Source organism: Cervus canadensis, chromosome 17, assembly GCF_019320065.1.
Source record: "Cervus canadensis isolate Bull #8, Minnesota chromosome 17, ASM1932006v1, whole genome shotgun sequence".
Lineage (NCBI taxonomy): Eukaryota > Metazoa > Chordata > Mammalia > Artiodactyla > Cervidae > Cervus > Cervus canadensis.
This window is the reverse complement of record NC_057402.1, coordinates 8,716,928-8,734,750: the sequence shown is the minus strand read 5'-3', so window position 1 is coordinate 8,734,750 and position 17,823 is coordinate 8,716,928. Positions and strand designations below refer to the sequence as shown.

At 39.8% G+C, this 17,823-nt stretch overlaps 1 protein-coding gene across 1 annotated transcript in view; it reads right to left on the bottom strand.

The window, feature by feature from the left end:
- Positions 1-17,756, bottom strand: part of ATG2B (autophagy related 2B) — a 78,635-nt gene extending 60,879 nt beyond the window's left edge. The window contains 6 exon segments of the mRNA XM_043489548.1: positions 1,343-1,522; positions 2,311-2,473; positions 4,678-4,780; positions 5,479-5,631; positions 9,020-9,182; positions 17,130-17,756. Coding sequence (XP_043345483.1) covers positions 1,343-1,522; positions 2,311-2,473; positions 4,678-4,780; positions 5,479-5,631; positions 9,020-9,182; positions 17,130-17,291 — 924 coding nt within the window. The 5' untranslated portion in view covers positions 17,292-17,756.
- Positions 17,757-17,823: the final 67 nt, after the last annotated feature.

Genomic DNA, 17,823 nt, shown 5'->3' with positions numbered 1-17,823 from the left:
CCCTGGCTAACAGCAACACAATAGTTCTAGAGGTTCATGTCACCTAATACACAGATGTTCAAAAGTAACACCTAAAAGGCATTTCTATAAATCAGTTCATAACATGCAAAAAGTTTGGATATACACAAAAATCAAATATACAAATGTTGAGGAGTAGCAATAATTAACCAAAACAGAACTCAAGAAGGTATAGCTATGGTTCTTCCTTCTTAGAGGGTTAGAAAATGCATGCTACAGAGGCATGGATGTATGCAGTATCCCAAGGATCTTGGCACAGTAGGGATTCCTGTAGTGTTTACACACACCCATGGCTCTCTGCTCCATTAACCATTCCATCCTGTTACGCTGTGAAGAGGCTCAAGACCTGTGAAAGGGTTTCATACCACCAGAGGTAGAACAGCCATGAAATTAAAACACACTTGCTCCTTGGAAGAAAACTTACAACCAACCTAGACAGCATATTAAAAAGCAGAGACATTACTTTGCCAACAAAGGTTTGTCTAGTCAAAGCTGTGGTTTTTCTAGTAGTCATGTATGGATGTGAGAGTTGGACTATAAAGAAACTTAAGCACAGAAGAATTGATGCTTTTGAACTGTGGTGTTGGAGAAGACTCTTGAGAGTCCCTTGGACAGCAAGGAGATCCAGCCAGTTCATCCTAAAGGAAATCAGTCCTGAATATTCTTCAGAAGGACTGATGCTGAAGCTGAAACTCATTGGCCACCTGATGCAAAGAACTGACTCATTTGAAAAGACCTTGATGCTGGGAAAGATTGAAGGTGGGAGAAGGGGACAACAGAGGATGAGATAGTTGGATGGCATCACCGACTCAATGGACATGAGTTTGAATAAGCTCCAGGAGTTGGTCCAGTAACCCACTCCAGTACTCTGCCCTTCTTCCCTGGAGAATTCCATGGACAGAGGAGCCTGGCAGCTACAGTTCACGGGGTTGCAAACAGTCGGATATGACTGAGCAACCTTTCACTGAGAAACCTAACACGCTTTCTCAATTTCTCCTCTTTTAACTTTTTAATTTCATGATGAAAGAGATTCTTTAAGAAACTCCTAATTATCTGAACTAATGAACATTTTTGAAAGGGGGGGAAAGTTGAGCACAGGAGACAGTTTCAAACCCTGAGCTACAGCAGATGGGCAAAGGTGGGCCTCAGGTGAACGCCAAGATGTGCAGACAGAGGCACCAGCTGCGGGTAAAAATGCTGACTCCAAGGCAGTGGGTAACTGAGTCACAGGACAATCTATGTCAACCAATCAGAGGGTCACAGCACAAAGAATGCCTCCAGGTTTACTTTGTTATTATCTACAGAAAATAAAACAAATACTGACCTTAGCTCCAGGAAGTACTTCATTCTGTTTCAATGTGAGACTCAACTCTAGCCTACCACTGAGCCCTCCTATCTGCACTGGGTCAGAGGGTGCTACTTCTGGCAAACTCCTTGTTAGTTGTGGGTGAGGCTCATAAACGATTTTTGGATTCCAGCTAGGTGACAGCTTTGGCTCCGTTTCCTACAGTAACGCAAGAAGAAAAAATGTAATTCCTTCAAATACTTTAGTGTAAGTAAGCTGAGATGCAAAACACGATTGTTAATTTAAGATGAATACAGTATTTACATGAAAACTGTATTGTGACAACGGATAAACCAGTATTGTAGAACTAGCATAAAACACAGTAAAGCACCTTAATAAAGGCAAATTATGGAAAAGTACTTTATGAAAAAAAGCACAGCATCTGTTCAAATTACATAATAAGAAAATTTAATATACATTCAATAATTAAGAAGATATGATTTGTGAAATAAAGTAAAGGACAAATTATGAAGTAATTGATTTTATAAAAGGGCTCTCCACTCTGAGAAGGGATGAACATAGTTCCTTTTCCTTAATTATAAAATTCTTACAAGATATGACTTATAAGATAACATTTTCAGCAATACATGCACCATGGAAGGTAAATGTGAACATTGCTTAGTTGCCTGTTTTTATTATAAAAAATATATTAGATGTTACTATGCCATTTCTCCCTAATACATAAAATCCAATGTTTCTCTATTAAATTAATACACAGCAAATGTATTTCTGGTAGAAATGGCATTAATTATAAATGTATTTTTTTTACAAATGTATTTTTAAACCTCTGAAATATATGTCCTCATTTCTGAATATTTGTGTTAGCTCTCAGATCACAAGGAAACCCATCAGTACATATCACACATCCTAGGCAATTTTAATAGTCCTCAAGTAAACCTGAAAATCTGTGATTTTGTTTTCTGGCTTCTCTGATTTGTTTTCCTTACCACTGGCGCAGTTGAACACACTGGGGAGGATTTTGCAGATGCAGAAAACTCATCCCAGAAGAGAGACACCCCAGAGAGCTGAAGTAACTTGTGAGCAAAAGCTGTGGGTTGATGTACGTTAATTCCTGAGGACTCGTCAGCAGTTTCATCACAGTACATGGTTCTGAAAGTTAAAAACAAAAAGAGCATTTGCATAAAACTCTTAGGAAGACCTATTTGCAATTATAAGAAATATACACAGCTGCTGAAATTAAAGAAATTTTTCAAGTGTTAGCTCTTCTTAGAATATACCTTCAGATATGTGTCAGCATTATCATGCTTTACTCTCGTACATATTTTCATGAAGGAACATTAAATTAACCCCAAGAAAGTAATATTTTGAGGTTCCTAAATTTGGAGGAAAAAATGAATAACTTTCTAAAGTTAGCTCCAAGGAAAATAATTCCTGTGCTCCCTCACAATCATCTCTTGAAACACTGAGACAGCATTTGACTCTAAACTCAAGTCTGATGTGCCATTGCTTGAATTTCTATAACTATTCTGAGTCCTTACCACTCATCTTCAGTTAAAAGAAAACTGTTGTTGTTGTTTTCAGTAGCTAAGTAGTGTCTGATTCTTTGTGTAGCACATGCTGTGTGGCCTGCAGCATGCCAGGCTTCCCTGTCTTTCACCATCTCCCAGAGTTTGTTCAAACTCATATCCATTGAGTCGGTGGTGTCATTCAACCATCTCATCCTCTGTTACCCCCTTCTCCACTTGCCCTCAATCTTTCCCAGCATCAGAGTCTTTTCAAATGAGTTGGCTCTTTGCATCAGGTAGCCAAAGTACTAGAGCGTTAGCATCAGTCCTTCCAAAGAATATTCAGGACTGATTTCCTTTATGATTGACTGGCTTGATCTCCATGCTGTCCAAGGGACTCTCAAGAGTCTTCTCCAGCACCACAACTTGAAAACATCAATTCTTCAGCGCTCAGCCTTCTTTATGATCCCACTCTCACATCCGTACATGACTACTGGAAAAACCACAGCTTTGACTGGATGGACCTTCGTCAGCAAAGTGATCTCTCTGTTTTTTAATATGCTGTCTAGGTTTGTCATCAGAGAAGGCAATGGCAACACACTCCAGTGCTCTCGCCTGGAAAATCCCATGGACGGAGGAGCCTGGTAGGCTGCAGTCCATGGGGTTGCTAAGAGTCGGACACGACTGAGCGTCTTCACCTTCACTTTTCACTGTCTTGCATTGGAGAAGGCAATGGCAACCCAGTCCAGTGTTCTTGCCTGGAGAATCCCAGGATCGTGGGAGCCTGGCGGGCTGCCGTCTGTGGGGTCGCTCAGAGTCGGACACAACTGAAGCGACTTAGCAGCAGCAGCAGGTTCGTCATAGCCTTTCTTCCAAGGAGCAAGTGTCTTTTAATTTCAGGGCTGCAGTCACCATCCAAAGTAATTTTGGAGCCCAAGAAAATAAAATCTGTCACTCACTGTTTCCAAAGCAATACTGTTCTAAATGCATAAGATTTTAGATATTTTTTAAATACACCATTTTAAGGTAATGCAACCTAAGTTCAAAGACCTATAAACAGTAACTGATTCACTAATCGGTGAGTTTTGTCAAAGACAGAAATCAGAACATATCTATTTAAAACTCAGTAAAGGTTCCCAACAGATCCACAAAATATCTTTGGTGCTCAGTGTACATACTTCACTCTGCTCATCTCTGCTGGCAGTTAACGTGGCATTAAGACACTGGTGAAGAGTCATAACCTCAAAACAACACTCTGCAGTGTGTATGTAAATCAATCCCTGGTTTAGGTCTATTTATAGGAGTTCCAGGTGGACATAGGGTGAAAACTGAAAGTGATGTATTTATATCTTTTTAAGTAAATCTCTACTGTACATACTGACCTTAAAATACCCTCAGAGAATCCTCCAAGAAAATAGTAGTCTTAGCCTAAAGCAGCAAATAGATCAAAGAAAGCAATGCAAAAATCCTTTCACATTAATGAGACACATCTAAATAGCACATTGTTCATACGAAAAAACTGCAACACTCCAATGGGGCACCTTAAATTTAGTATCACTCAAACAGTCATTATTTTTATTTGATATCAGCTAAAAGAGAATTACTTACTTTGTGAATTCAAATATTCAAACAGTATTATGCGTAATTATACCCCAACTGGTACTTTGTTTTTAATAACTGGATTGGAACACAACTTGAAGAACAGCACTTTACTTAGAAATAATGTAACCGATTAACTGAATATAATCACATCTAATCTCCGAAAGTATCCTGAATCTAATGAGTCAGATCTTATTATTTATAAAGAAAAGAACAGGGTAATTTGTTTTCAAATATAAGAAGTCTTACCTTTCTATTCGAATTTCAAGTGCAGTTCCAGTTTTGGAATTTTCTGGCACATGTTCAATTCTCAAGACAGTGTCTATAAAAGTGACTTTTACTCTTCTTAGTACTAGAATAAACCAAATACATACTAAATTAGTTTAATAAGAACATAGAAAATAAAAGTTGAATTTATTACCTTAAAAACAAAAAGCCCCAAATTGTGAGTTTTCTAATAAATATTTTGTGGGCTGAGAACTTACACCATGTTACATCTCAGCTTGGGGCAATGACTAACACTATCTGTTGAATTCTAATCCCTTCATTATGCAAGCATAATAAAATAAACAAAGGAGAAACTAAGGTAAAAAAAGAACATGAAATTAAATTGAACACTGTGTAATTTTTTAAATTGTTTGTTTGTTCTTGCTTGTGCTGGGTCTTCAGCGCTGGGCTCAGGCGCTCTCTGGTTGGGGCTGACGGGGCTGCTCTTCACCGCAGAGCGCAGGCTTCAGCAGTAGCAGCTCGCCGGCTCAGCAGTTGTGGTGCAAGAGCCTAGCTGTTCCACGGCACATGGAATCTTTCCTGACCAGGGATCGAACCCACGTCCCCTGTGCTGGCAGGTGGGTTTCTATCCACTATGCTACCAGGGAAGTCTATACACTGTATAATTTTTTTAATAAGTTTAATTCTAAAGTTCTGAAGTAAGAATAGCAATTTTTTAAAAAACCACTCCAATGAGTTTTTCTTACACAATGCTTACTAAATCAAGGTACTAAATTACTAAATACAACCTAAAATTTTTGAAAATACTCAACAATGCCAAACCTGTTTCAATGGTTTCAGCAAACTTTTCAAGTCCTTCAAAAGGCTGGGATCCTTCTCCTTGTTCATCTGTTAGTTTCTGGCTAAGACATTCTTTTGCCAGTTGCATACTGCTGGTCATGAAGCTCGACCAATACATGGGCTCAGAACCAGATGCTGCAGAAAATACAGACAAATCCTAAATGACTTCTCACGGTTACAACTAAGCCATTCCTTAAAATTACACATTTCAAACCAGTAAGTTCTTAATCCCCCACGAGATATTTAGCATCATGGTATCACCCAGGGATACAGTATTCTAGAACTTAATCCTGAGATTTAAACATCACCTTATAATAACCAAGAAGGGAAGAAAAATCACAGAAAGAGCTTGAGACACATGTTCTCATTACATGATATATATCTGCCAAATACTAAATCACATATTCATTCAAGTATTTAATGGATATTTTATATGGGTGGTATTGTTCAAAATGCTATAGAGCAGAAGTCAACAAAATTTCTGCAAAGGATCAAATAACAAATATTTAAGGCTTTGGGGCCATATGGTCTCCATCACAACTACTCAACTCTCTCTCTCTAGTACAAAAGCAGTCACAGAGAATTAATGAATGAGTGAATATGTATACCAGGTGATAGTCTAATAAAAAATTTATTTATAAAAACAGGTTACAGACCAGATTTGGTCTGCAGGCCATAGTTGGCTGACTCTGCTATAGAGAGTAGAAAAATACAATAATTATTAAATTTGCCCTCAAAGAGACTACAAGACAGTGAAAGAAGTGAGATATAATTAAGAAGAATTAATAGGCAACAACCGAGTGTCAACAGAAAATATCGCATCAGGTAAGAGAAGAGGCTAAATATTCTAGTTGAGGGAATTCATCGGAAAGTAGAGGTAGCAGCTGATGTGGGCGTTAGAAGGTCAGTATAAATGTAGATAAACCAGAAGAGCATCCTTGGGGAAGGAACACACAAACTGTGTAAAGTCCTTTCCAGATGTACCCTTATGAAAGAATTCTATCACACTTCCTTATGTTATCCAAAACAAACTGACAAGAGATTACTAGAATTATTGCCTTCTAAAATTAAAAGTTAAAAGTCCTTCTAATGAAATATTTTTAAAATAAGGGTAAAATATTTCACTTTCCATAGGAAAGTATTAGTATGTCTCCTCAGCTTGGTCAAAATATAAAATATTCTTGCTAATTAAATACCAGGTTACTAAGAATTTCCATGCACAGATTACCAATTTTAAAAATATAGATACTAAATTTTACTAAGCATAATTTAAACTTTGGTGTTTTAGGTAGCACTTGGGATTACAACTCTTCAAATACATCTTTACAAACATCAACTGTCACTGGAAGCACTTATGTTCATAATTTAAGATGATTCACCACCATGACCTTACGAGCTTATAACATGCCAGACACAAAGACTCTTCAGTAGGCAATCCAGCACACAACACAGCCCAGTGGTTAAGAACAGGGGCTCTAGAACTAGACTCCCGGGGTCCAGATCCCGTCTTCTCCACTTAACTAGCTATGACCTTGGTCAAGTTATTAGCGACAATTTATGCATCAATTTCCAAAAGTATATATTTCAAAGAGTTATTGTGAGGATAATACTTGTAAACTACTCAGAACAGTAACTGGCATGCAAGCAGCACAATATATAGGTTTGATAAATCAGAAACCATCATATATGTAATTAAAGCTACTATATGTATATACTTGTAAACAATGACTTACGACTACTTTAAACCTTTCCCTCCCAAAATTTTCTTTTGAAAATTTTCAGTCCTAAGGTGTACAATGCATACCCTGCACCTAGATTCATAAAGATTACACACACGTGCACACACACTCATACACACACACACACACACACATAAGCTTTTGCTAAACTAGGTATTTTAACACTCATCCCTAACAACTGCAGCATGTAACTCCTAAGAACGAGATCAGTCTCCTGCAAAAGCTCAATACCATTAACACACCCAAGTGATGTGACATTGACACGATATATTATATACATTCAGTGAGGCGGCTCAGCAGTGAAAAAGCCACCTGCAACGCAGGAGACATGAGTTCAATCCCTGGGTTGGGAAGATCCCCTGGAGGAAGGCAAGAATACTGGCAACCCACTCCAGTATTCTTGTCCGGAGAATCCCATGGACAGAGGAGCCTGGCGGGCTACAGTCCAGGGGTTGCAAGAGTCGCACACGATTTAGCCATTAAGCCACCACCATCACCACCATACATTCAACATCCCAGTCTTCCCACCTGCCTCAACACATCCTCCACAGGAAAAAACAACAACAAAAAAAGAAAAAACAGTTACATATTGCAATTAGTTATCAAGTCTTGAGTCTCCTTTAATCTAAATAGTTCCTCTACCTTCATTGTCTTTCATAACTGAACCTTTTTAAAACAAAAAAGAAAAAACAGTACCAACCAGCTAGTTTAACAGACTTTCTCTCGTTTTGGATTTGCCTGACTGCTTCCTCAGTGTCTGACTCAGATTAAGCACTTTTAGCAGGAACGGTATGTAAGTGATCCCTGCCTTCTCAGTCCATCACACCAGAACACATGTGCCGTCAGTGTGACCCATTAATGATGAGGTCAAGTCTGCTCACTCAGTTACAGTGGTGACTGTCAATTTTTCTCCACTGAGAAAAAACTTTTTCCCTCTGCAAATAATATGTAAATGGCAGGAGACAGTCTGATACCATCTAAATATCAAGATCCTCAACCCTTCTGAATGGTGTCAGCATCAACTGATGATCCTCGCCTGCATTAATTTCTACTATGGTGCTTGAAGACATGGTGATAGTCTATCTTTTACTTTTTATATGTTTATCAGTAGTGGCAATCCTTCTCCTTTCCCCCCTTACATACTTCTTTACTTATTTATAGTGACATGGACTTCGGGTTTTGGTTTTTCTTTTTAGTGTGTTATAATTCATTATTGTCATTATCCTTTCTGATACTTAAATTTTCCAGATTTGGCCAATGGGAGCCCCTTCAGACCCAGTCTTGTGTCCTTTTAACATTTCTCCATTAGTCTTTGAGCACTTCCTTGCTACTGGCACAATACTTTGAATTTTGAAAACATAAATCACTTTTTATTCAGTATCTTATAATAACCTACAATGGAAAAGAATCTGAAAAAACATATAGATGTATATAAAAGAATATGTACACACACACACAGAGGAATCATTTTGCTGTATACCTAACATTGTAAATCAACTATGTTTTTTTAAAAAAGCGTAAGTCACTTTAGACAACTGGTAACCAATAACTAAACCAATCACCTATATACTCAAGTTCTTGTGGGTAAAGAGAGAGAGAAATAACTCTCAAGATACAATTATACCCACCCCCTACATGGGCCACATCCTAAAATTTTATCTACTGAAAATCTTACAAATACATGCAAGGCACTAAATTAAATACTCAACTTAATGCAATTAGGCTACTTTCCCAATCTCTGAAAAGTAAAAATAGAAACGAACAGAAACACCTAACACACCTACCTAGGCGGGGTCGAGGTCGGAAGACCATTTCTAACCCCCTCACTTCCAGTGCACAATTGTCCTGCAACAAGGAGCCCCATGGAACGGACAGAGAAATTGACTGTATGAATCCTTCCGTGACTTCTAAAGGTGCATCTGCTGACTCCAGGATCTCATTGAGACACTAAAGAGAAAAAACAAGTGCATTTTGAAATCACAAGAACAAGAAAGTAAAACTGTTAACTTACTCAAAGAAGAAAGAGAAGAGTGAAAAAGCTGGCTTAAAGCTCCACATTCAAAAAACTAAGATCAAAGCATCCAGACCCATCATTTCATGGCAAATAAATGGCGAAAAAGTGGAAAGAGTGACAGATTTTATTTTCTTGGGCTCCAAAATCACTGCAGATGGTGACTGCAGCCATGAAACTAAAACACACTTGCTTAGAAGAAAAGCTGTAACAAACCTAGACAGCACATTAAAAAGCAGAGAAATCACTTTGCCGACAAAGGTTCATATGGTCAAAGCTATGGTTTTTCCAGTAGTCACATATGGATGTAGGAGGCAGAGTACTGAAGAACTGATGTTTTCGAGTTGTGGTGCTGAAGACGACTCCTGAGAGTCCCTTGGACAGCAAGGTGATCAAATCAGTAAATCCTAAAGGAAATCAACCCTGAATCTGCATCGTAAGGACTGATGCTAAAACTGAAGCTCCAGCACTTTGGCCACCTAATGCAAAGAGCTGACTCATTGGAAAAGACCCTGATGCTGGGAAAGACTGAGGGCAAAAGGAGAAGGGGACGGCAGAGGATGAGATGGCAGGATGGCATCACCGACTCAATGGACATGAATCTGAGCAAACTCAGGGAGATAGTGAAGGACAGGGAAGCCTGGCGTGCTGCAGTCTATGGGATCACAAAGAGGTGGACATGACTTAGTGACTGAACAACAAATATGTTTATACATGTCTCAGGCACTAAGGATAAAGAAATCAGAGACCAAGATACAGATGATTCCTGGTCCTCAGTAAGCTGACAAAATAGCTTATTATGAAAGACGCATGTGATGAGTTGCATAACAGAGGAAATACACTGGACTACTTAAGCATGTAAAAGAACCTAATCTGAAGATTCAAGGCAGGGCACCTGAGGAAGTGCTATTTAAAGCTGAGACCAGAGAACTGAGGAGTTAATTGCACACAATGGTCCAGACAGATACCGTAGCATGTAGAAGGATTCAAAGAAGGCAGAGGTCAGTATGTGCAAATACATATATCTGAGATATACAAGAGTATTTGGGCAGAGGGAAAAAGCTGCTTTAGGCTTTAGTGTAGCATGCCAGGCTGATGAGCCAGAGATAAGGCTACACAGATAAGGGTGAGCGGGATCCAAAAACCCTTGTAATTAATGTTAAAGAGTCTGAAATTTATCTCAAGGGCAATGTGAAACCATTGAAAGGTTTTAAGCAAGGGTGCCATGATGAGAAAAGAACTATTCAGTGAGCCACTCATAGGACGGAAGCAAAACTCAAGCAGAAAGACTGTTATAAATAAGAGAAACTAAGAGAAATTGGTTTGGCAAGGATGGGGACAATGAGGAAAGCAAGAAGTGGATGGATTTTTTTATAACATATTAGGAAGTAGATATAACTGGCATAATGAGTAGTAAAGAAAATAAGGAATGAAAAATAATTCCCAAGTTGCTGGCCTGAGCAACGGCTTTGACAGTGGTGCCATGTACTAAGTTAGGGGAGGGAGAGGTGAGAAGTTCAGTTCCGGAGAGTATATTTGAGCAGACCCCCAGGTGGAGATGTCTAGGACACAGGTGGGTGTTCTGGTCTAGAGTTCAGGAGAGCCATGTGGGCCTGTAATACAGAGGGGCTTTATAAACACAGAAGGTAAATGAAGCCACAGGAGTGAGGAGAGAGAGACTTTCAGAACTAACATAGAGTAAAAAGACCAGGTATCTAGGAGAGAATCCTGATAAACACCAACATTTAAGAAACAAGTTAAGAAAAAGGAACTTGCAAAGTGAACAACAACAACAAAATAATAATAAGCAGAGAAGCAGAAAGAAAATCAAGGGACACTCTTGTCCCAGAAAGCTGTGGAAACATAACATAAAGAATGATCAAGTGCAACAAAAACTAACAAGAAGTCAAAGATCTTTTTTTTTTTTTTAAAGATCTTTTTTAATGTCCACTGAATTTAGTGACAGTTAGGGTTTAGGTGATCCCACTGAGAGCAATTTCAGTAAAGGGTTAACTACAACAGAAGGACGACAGATGGATATAAATACAGTTAGAAGAATAATTAAATGGGTTTTTTTTAACAGACAATATACTTTTACATTTAAGCAACAAATATTTATCAAATACTAATCTACATGAAGATGCTTCCTGTATGCCATATTGCATAAGGGTAGTGTTGTAACTCTTCATCTACAAAGCTCACGTTGAACGTGGAGATTTAGAATGGCGCACATTATTTCACATTACTACTTTAACAGGCTTTCTTCACACTGGTATTTGTGTGATCCTACAGATTTCCTAGAGAGTACATGGACCTGGCTGGTTTTAAAGTATAAGTATCCAGATCCCTAACCTCCAAATGGGCTTCCCTGGTGGCTCAGTGGTAAGGACTCCACCTACCAAGCAGCAGGCTCGGGTTCCATCCCTGGGATGGGAAGATCTCCTGGAGCAGGAAACAGCAAGGCGCTCCAGTATTCTTGCCTGGGAAATCCCACAGACAGAGAAGCCTGGGGGGCTACAGTCCGTGGGGTTGCAAAGAGCAGGACATGACTGACAGACACAGCACACACGCAATCTCCAAATATGTTCTTTCCTAAAATGGACCTAAAGTGGCATCATGTTGGGTCCTCTTTCCCATATTCCCGTGTACAGTCCCCCTCTCCCACTGAGCCAAAAAAACGCGTATCTTTTCCCCCTCCTGAATCATCCCTTAGGCTCTGCCTAGGATATAAAAATCTTCAGGCAAAACCACCAATTAAGTCTTCTGGCCTTTCCTCTCCTGTACACATATTTTGGCATTGCCATAAAAAAGATCAAAGAACTAAGTGATTCTGTTACTGCAAAATCCCTACAATTCTCATCTACTTATTAATGACGAGTGTTTCTCAAGCTTATGACTATCTTAAAAGTCTAGAAATTTATCTTGAACCCTATCAAATTTTAGTTGTAAGTATATTCATCCATGGATACCTGAAGAAAGCATAAGAGAGGAGAAAACACACCCAAAACATCAATAAATATATTTCTAATAAAAGTTATATTTATTCAAACATATAATATTTATATTGTTTTGATCAACTGCACTCATAACTCTAATAACAAAACAATCCAGAGGAAAAATTTAACACTTAAAAGTTTAATGATATGTGAAGGAGATACTGATAAAATCAACATGGTAAGTCCTGGAGTAAACCACTTAAACGGCCAAAAAATTCAAAAAAAGGAAAAAGAAAAAATAGTGAAGAAATCATTGTGGGAATTAAAATGTTACACTAGAAAAATATTCACTTAATGCAAAAGAAAGCTTAATTGTGACAAAAATTTTCAGTATGATAATTTAAATTTAGTTACATGTCTTATTGAGAAATGATAGCATGATCAATAAAAGATGTAAGTATTAAAATACATGAATTAGGATAAAATATATGAATTACAAAAAAATTGTTCAGAGAAGTTGAACAGACATATGAGTTCAACAGAAAAACATACACTGTTAAATTTCTAGCTACTAATGATGACCCTGTTTAAATATGTTTATGTGTATAATGGTGGATATATTTAGATCTTACTGGGTTAAAAAAAAACTATATTTTTATGATATAAGTATTTACAACACAACAAAAATTATCCTCAACTATTTAAACTTATACGGAGAAGGAGATGGCAACCCACTCCAGTACTCTTGCCTGGAAAATTCCATGGATGGAGGAGGCTGGTAGGCTATAGTCCATGGGGTTGCAAAGAGTCAGACACGACTGAGCAACTTCACTTTCTTTCTTTCTATAGTTCCTTTTGGAGAAGGAAATGGCAACTCACTCGTGTTCTTGCCTGGAGAATCCCATGGACAAGGGGCCTGGTGGGCCGTGGTCTATGGGGTTGCAAAGGGTCAGACACGACTGAGCACACATGCACACACACTTAAACTTATAATGAAAAAATTTTAAGTCAATTTAAAAATGGACAAGGAATATAGTAATTTTTCAGAAATTTTTGAAAGAAAATTGGGCAAAGATGTTTTAAGAATAGTCTTTAAAAAAAAAAGAATAGTCTTAAAACATAGTAGTGCAAAAGAAAAAAAAGAAAACAAAACACAGTAGCTCAGTCACTTACAAGCTGGGTGGTTCTGGACAAGTTTTTAACATGTGTCTCAATTTCCTCATCCATAAAACAGCCAGCCAGCCAGCCAGTGCATGCTCAGTCATGTCCGACTCTCTGCAACCATTCCGGCAAGAATACCAGAGTGGGTTGCCCTTTCCTATTCCAGGGGATCTTCCCAGCCCAGGGGTCGAACCTGTATCTCTTGTGTCTCTTGTACTGACAGGCAGCTTCTTCACCAACTGTGCCAGCTGGGAAGCCCCATCCATAGAACAGGGAAAAGAGCAATTTCTCAAGGTTACTGTGAGCGTAAATGAAATAACACGTAAAGCTACCAACATGGCCCCTGGTACCAAGTGGCAACCATTGTTCCTTGTCTTCCACAGTGCCTAGCCAGCACAATGGGAAGCACTATTAGGAATTTAAGGTGTGCTTGGCAGAATGAAGAAAAGCAAACGTAAGTTGTACGCTTCTTTTTAATACATATCATGAGACTAACTAGGAAAAGAATACATCTGTATTAGTTTAAACCCAGGCATCACCATTCAAATAAAGTTAAAACAAATGCAAAAGTTGTACTGTACTTAATATACAAATGGATATCTGTATTCTGACTCAGGCCACACATCAGACTGGTACCAAGAGAAGACTAGCAGTTCCACAATGGAAGAGTGAAGAGTGGTACCCTTGGTTGGATGTTCCATTTCAATGCACTGACACTTGCGCATATAGTCTACATAATAAAAACAGACCTTAACACAGTAGGATCTCTGTGAGAGACAGAAAATGACAGTAAGTCTCTGATTTTCTTATGATCAAACATTTAGGAGTTGAATTTAAAGATAATAAGCAATTTTCCTCTTCACAAAGATTAGAATTTTAAACACACCTACCTTTTATGTGATGACACATGGCTATCAGTAGTATATGCTATTATACTCCAATAGCAGTTATACTCCAAAAAAACAAAACATAACTTTTTTTTTTGATAGGTAAAAAGTGAATTTATTTAGAGAGAAACACTCCACAGAGTGTGGGCCATCGCAGAGGGTGAGTCTGGAGGCCCACAATCTGTCATTTAAAAGTAAAGATACCACTTCATTAATGAGTGAGAAAAGTAGCTTCTTTTCAAAGGGTATTTCTACTATGGAGAGGATATTTTTAAAACTTACATTTGGAAATGTTTCCACTGTTATATGATTTTGTAGCTGCAAAAGTATCTATTAAAATCCTATTTTTGTAAAGTCATTATCTAGACAGGTTACAAAGGTTTGAAAACATGAAAAATGATCTCAATAAATTTAAAGTCTTTTGAACAAAGTTCTTAAAAAGGGATTTTAAAGTTTATATATATATATATATATATACAACATCGTCCAACTAATTAGCAAGAACAATTGATTGAGATCAAGGAAAAAGGGAATGTCAAAAGTGATTTCAACACAATCTTGTGCATAACTGACAGATGAGAATTGAAACCTCAGAACACTGTCAGTAAAAAAGAACATTGTCAGTGACAGTTTCTCCCATTTGGATCTATAAATCTCTGTGAGGTATCTTTTTTTTTCATCATGAAAGTCATTAAAATCAAAGGTCAGAAGTAAATGAATTTGGAATCAGAAGTTTAGTTATATCTAAATGTCACACCAAGATTTATCTTAGTCATTAACACAGTCATTGACACTATAATTAAAGAAATCAGCAATAGCCAATGTTTACTGGATACTTTATTGAACATTATCATTTTGGCTGGGCATGTTCTTCACCTTCAAGAAGCAGAATAAAACATAACCTTTGGATTAAGTCCAACCATAAGTTATTTTTCCAATGATCCTGAAGTCAAATTGCAAAATTCAAATATTACCACCTGTGATTTTCCTATGAGGTTAAATAAAACCTCACAAATGAGAGTGCCCAGATAGTACCTGAAATAAACAAATGCTCAATTATATTAACTGCTCCTTCTTTGGCTTGAAGCCATGTGATTAATGAAGAAATAACAGGCCTAGGAATTAGACTTGAATTCTCACTATACCACTTGCTATATGTGTGATATAATAATCTCAGTCAAATTATTTAACTCCATCTGTAAAATGGAAATATGAATACCCACCTTATAGGATTAATATGAAAAGTCATTAAAGAATAATGCATACATACAGCACTGGAAATCAACTATACTTCAATAAATAAATGAATATTAAAAATTAGAAAATAATGCAGCAAAGTCATTTGACCTAAACAAGACTGTTAATCAATGTCCAACCCTCCTCCTTCAAGATAGCCTAGTCATAACTGTACCAAAAGAACAGACTTACAGGTCAATGAATTTTAAAATATCCATCAGAGTCCCTATCTTTTGGTAAGAATTACGGCAATGGAGTTCCCTGACACAGCGCCTGGCATGGAAACAACACTCCATTAATATTTACTGAACGCAGGTGAATTACTATATCCACTGTCACTGTTGTAAACTGGCAGCATGGGCGAGCCCCGGAGGGTCAGGGGAGGACTTGGTCCTCCTGTTACTCAAGCCAGGATTCTTCCCACTATTCTGTGTGCACTCTCCCTAGCTGAGGTCATCCACTTGCTGATAAAACTATATGCTTCTTTATACCAGTACAAATTCATTCACCGGTCATAATAAGGTGTTACCATAATGCGAGTTTTTCGGGGGTTCTATGACTAAGGAAGTCATTACTCTGTTAAAATGCTTTTACATACAAGGAAAAAACAAAACAAAACATTTGAGCTTTTTACACAACTTACACTAAAAAAAAAAAGTTTCCTTTTCTTTTGCCCAATTACCACAGCAAAGTCACCTATGTTGATGATTTCCTTAAGGTAAACTGTGTTGGAAAGCTTTTAGAATAGTAACAGAACAATGATACTTTCAGAACAGTAAAACCAATTCAAACTGTGAGCAGCAAACTCTAGTGGAACAAATAAAGAGTTGAGGAACGGTGGAGAGCCCCTTCATTCTTGCCAAACTCAAAGCTGAAATACACAAGTGAAATACTATGGGCTGAGAACACAGGGATGCAGGCACAACGATACATGAAGTACCTGTTAATATGAGTCAATTCACAACCCCTGGATGACAAGCAGAAGACAGGTTTTTAAGAGTGCAGCTTCAGCACTTTTGCAACACCCGCTTTTACGATCTGTCACGGTGAAGCAAACAGGCACAACCAAACATCCCTATTAGGGCCACAAGACCATCCAACGATTGGCCTTTACAGGAGCGAAAGCAACAAAGCGGCAGAGGAGACCTAAGTTGGCAGACGCTGGACTGAGGCCGCGGGGTGAAAGGGACCAACCCCAAATAAATAAAGGAATACCCAGGCATTCTGACATCCCCGCAGGTCCTCCCCACCCTCGGTCTTTCCGGGGAGTGTCATGCCACGAAATACGACTTGTCTGCACACTACCCCGAGATCCCTCCTACTCTAAAGGGGCGGCAGAGCACGGGTCACTTCCTTCCATGGACTCCTTTGAGCCAGCTTCACAGACCCCCACCCCAAACCACGGACTCCACTGATGGCCGCAGTGTGGACTCCATTACCTCTGCTGAGTTTCTAGAACACGTGATTTGGAAGGGCAAACTTGCTAGAAACGGACTGAACGACACTTGTTACACATTTCTCGGAGTCCTACCCTACCTGGAGCCAAACAACCCCCAGGGAGGGACGGAACGTCACCCGTCCTCGATGACACTGGTTCAGATCGCCCTGAGGAGGAGGCTGTGTCCCTCTCCCTCCACCCCGGCTGGCCGCCAGCACCTCTTACCCATTTGTCCAAGGGGACCTGAGCGAGGGACCCGGTGCCCTGGTACAGGTCCAGGCTGAGCTGCTCCAGGCTCAGCTTCTCCTGCAGAAAGTGGCCCAGGTACCTCTGCAGGAGGTACCGACAGGCCCTCTTCTTGATGGACTCCGAAAACGGCCAAGGCATGATGAGGGCTGGCAGCTGGGCCGGCAGGGCTGCGGGCGGCTCCGGCCTGGGGGCTCCGGCCAGGCTCCTGCTCCAGGCCGCGGCTGGGGCAGCGGCGGCGGCGTCCCGGGGCCGGCCTGCCCAGGCCTCGGCGAAGCCTAAGCCCGGGGAGGCCCCTCCATGCCCGCTCGGCGTCGGGCGTCCCTCAGGGCGACCCCATCGCCTGTGCGGCGCCGCTCGCGCTAGGCCTGGAGGGGACAAGTCGCGGAAGAGTCCCTGTTAGCCCCAAGCCCGGGGGCCGGGAGGTATCCGAGGAGGGTCCTAGTCGGCACTGGAGAGAAGGTACAAGAGAGCACGCGGGCAGACGGCAGGGCCTGAGGCCACGGTGAGGCGGACACCTCCACAGAGGCCGCGCAACGAATTTGTTGTCATCCGCGGGGCGCGCGCTCCCGGCTCTGGGACGTTCCCGGCGCGGCGCGTGCGCGAGACCCGGACAGCCGGCGCGCAGCCGGGCACAGGCGGAAGTGACGCCACACTGGTTGGGGCCGGGGAG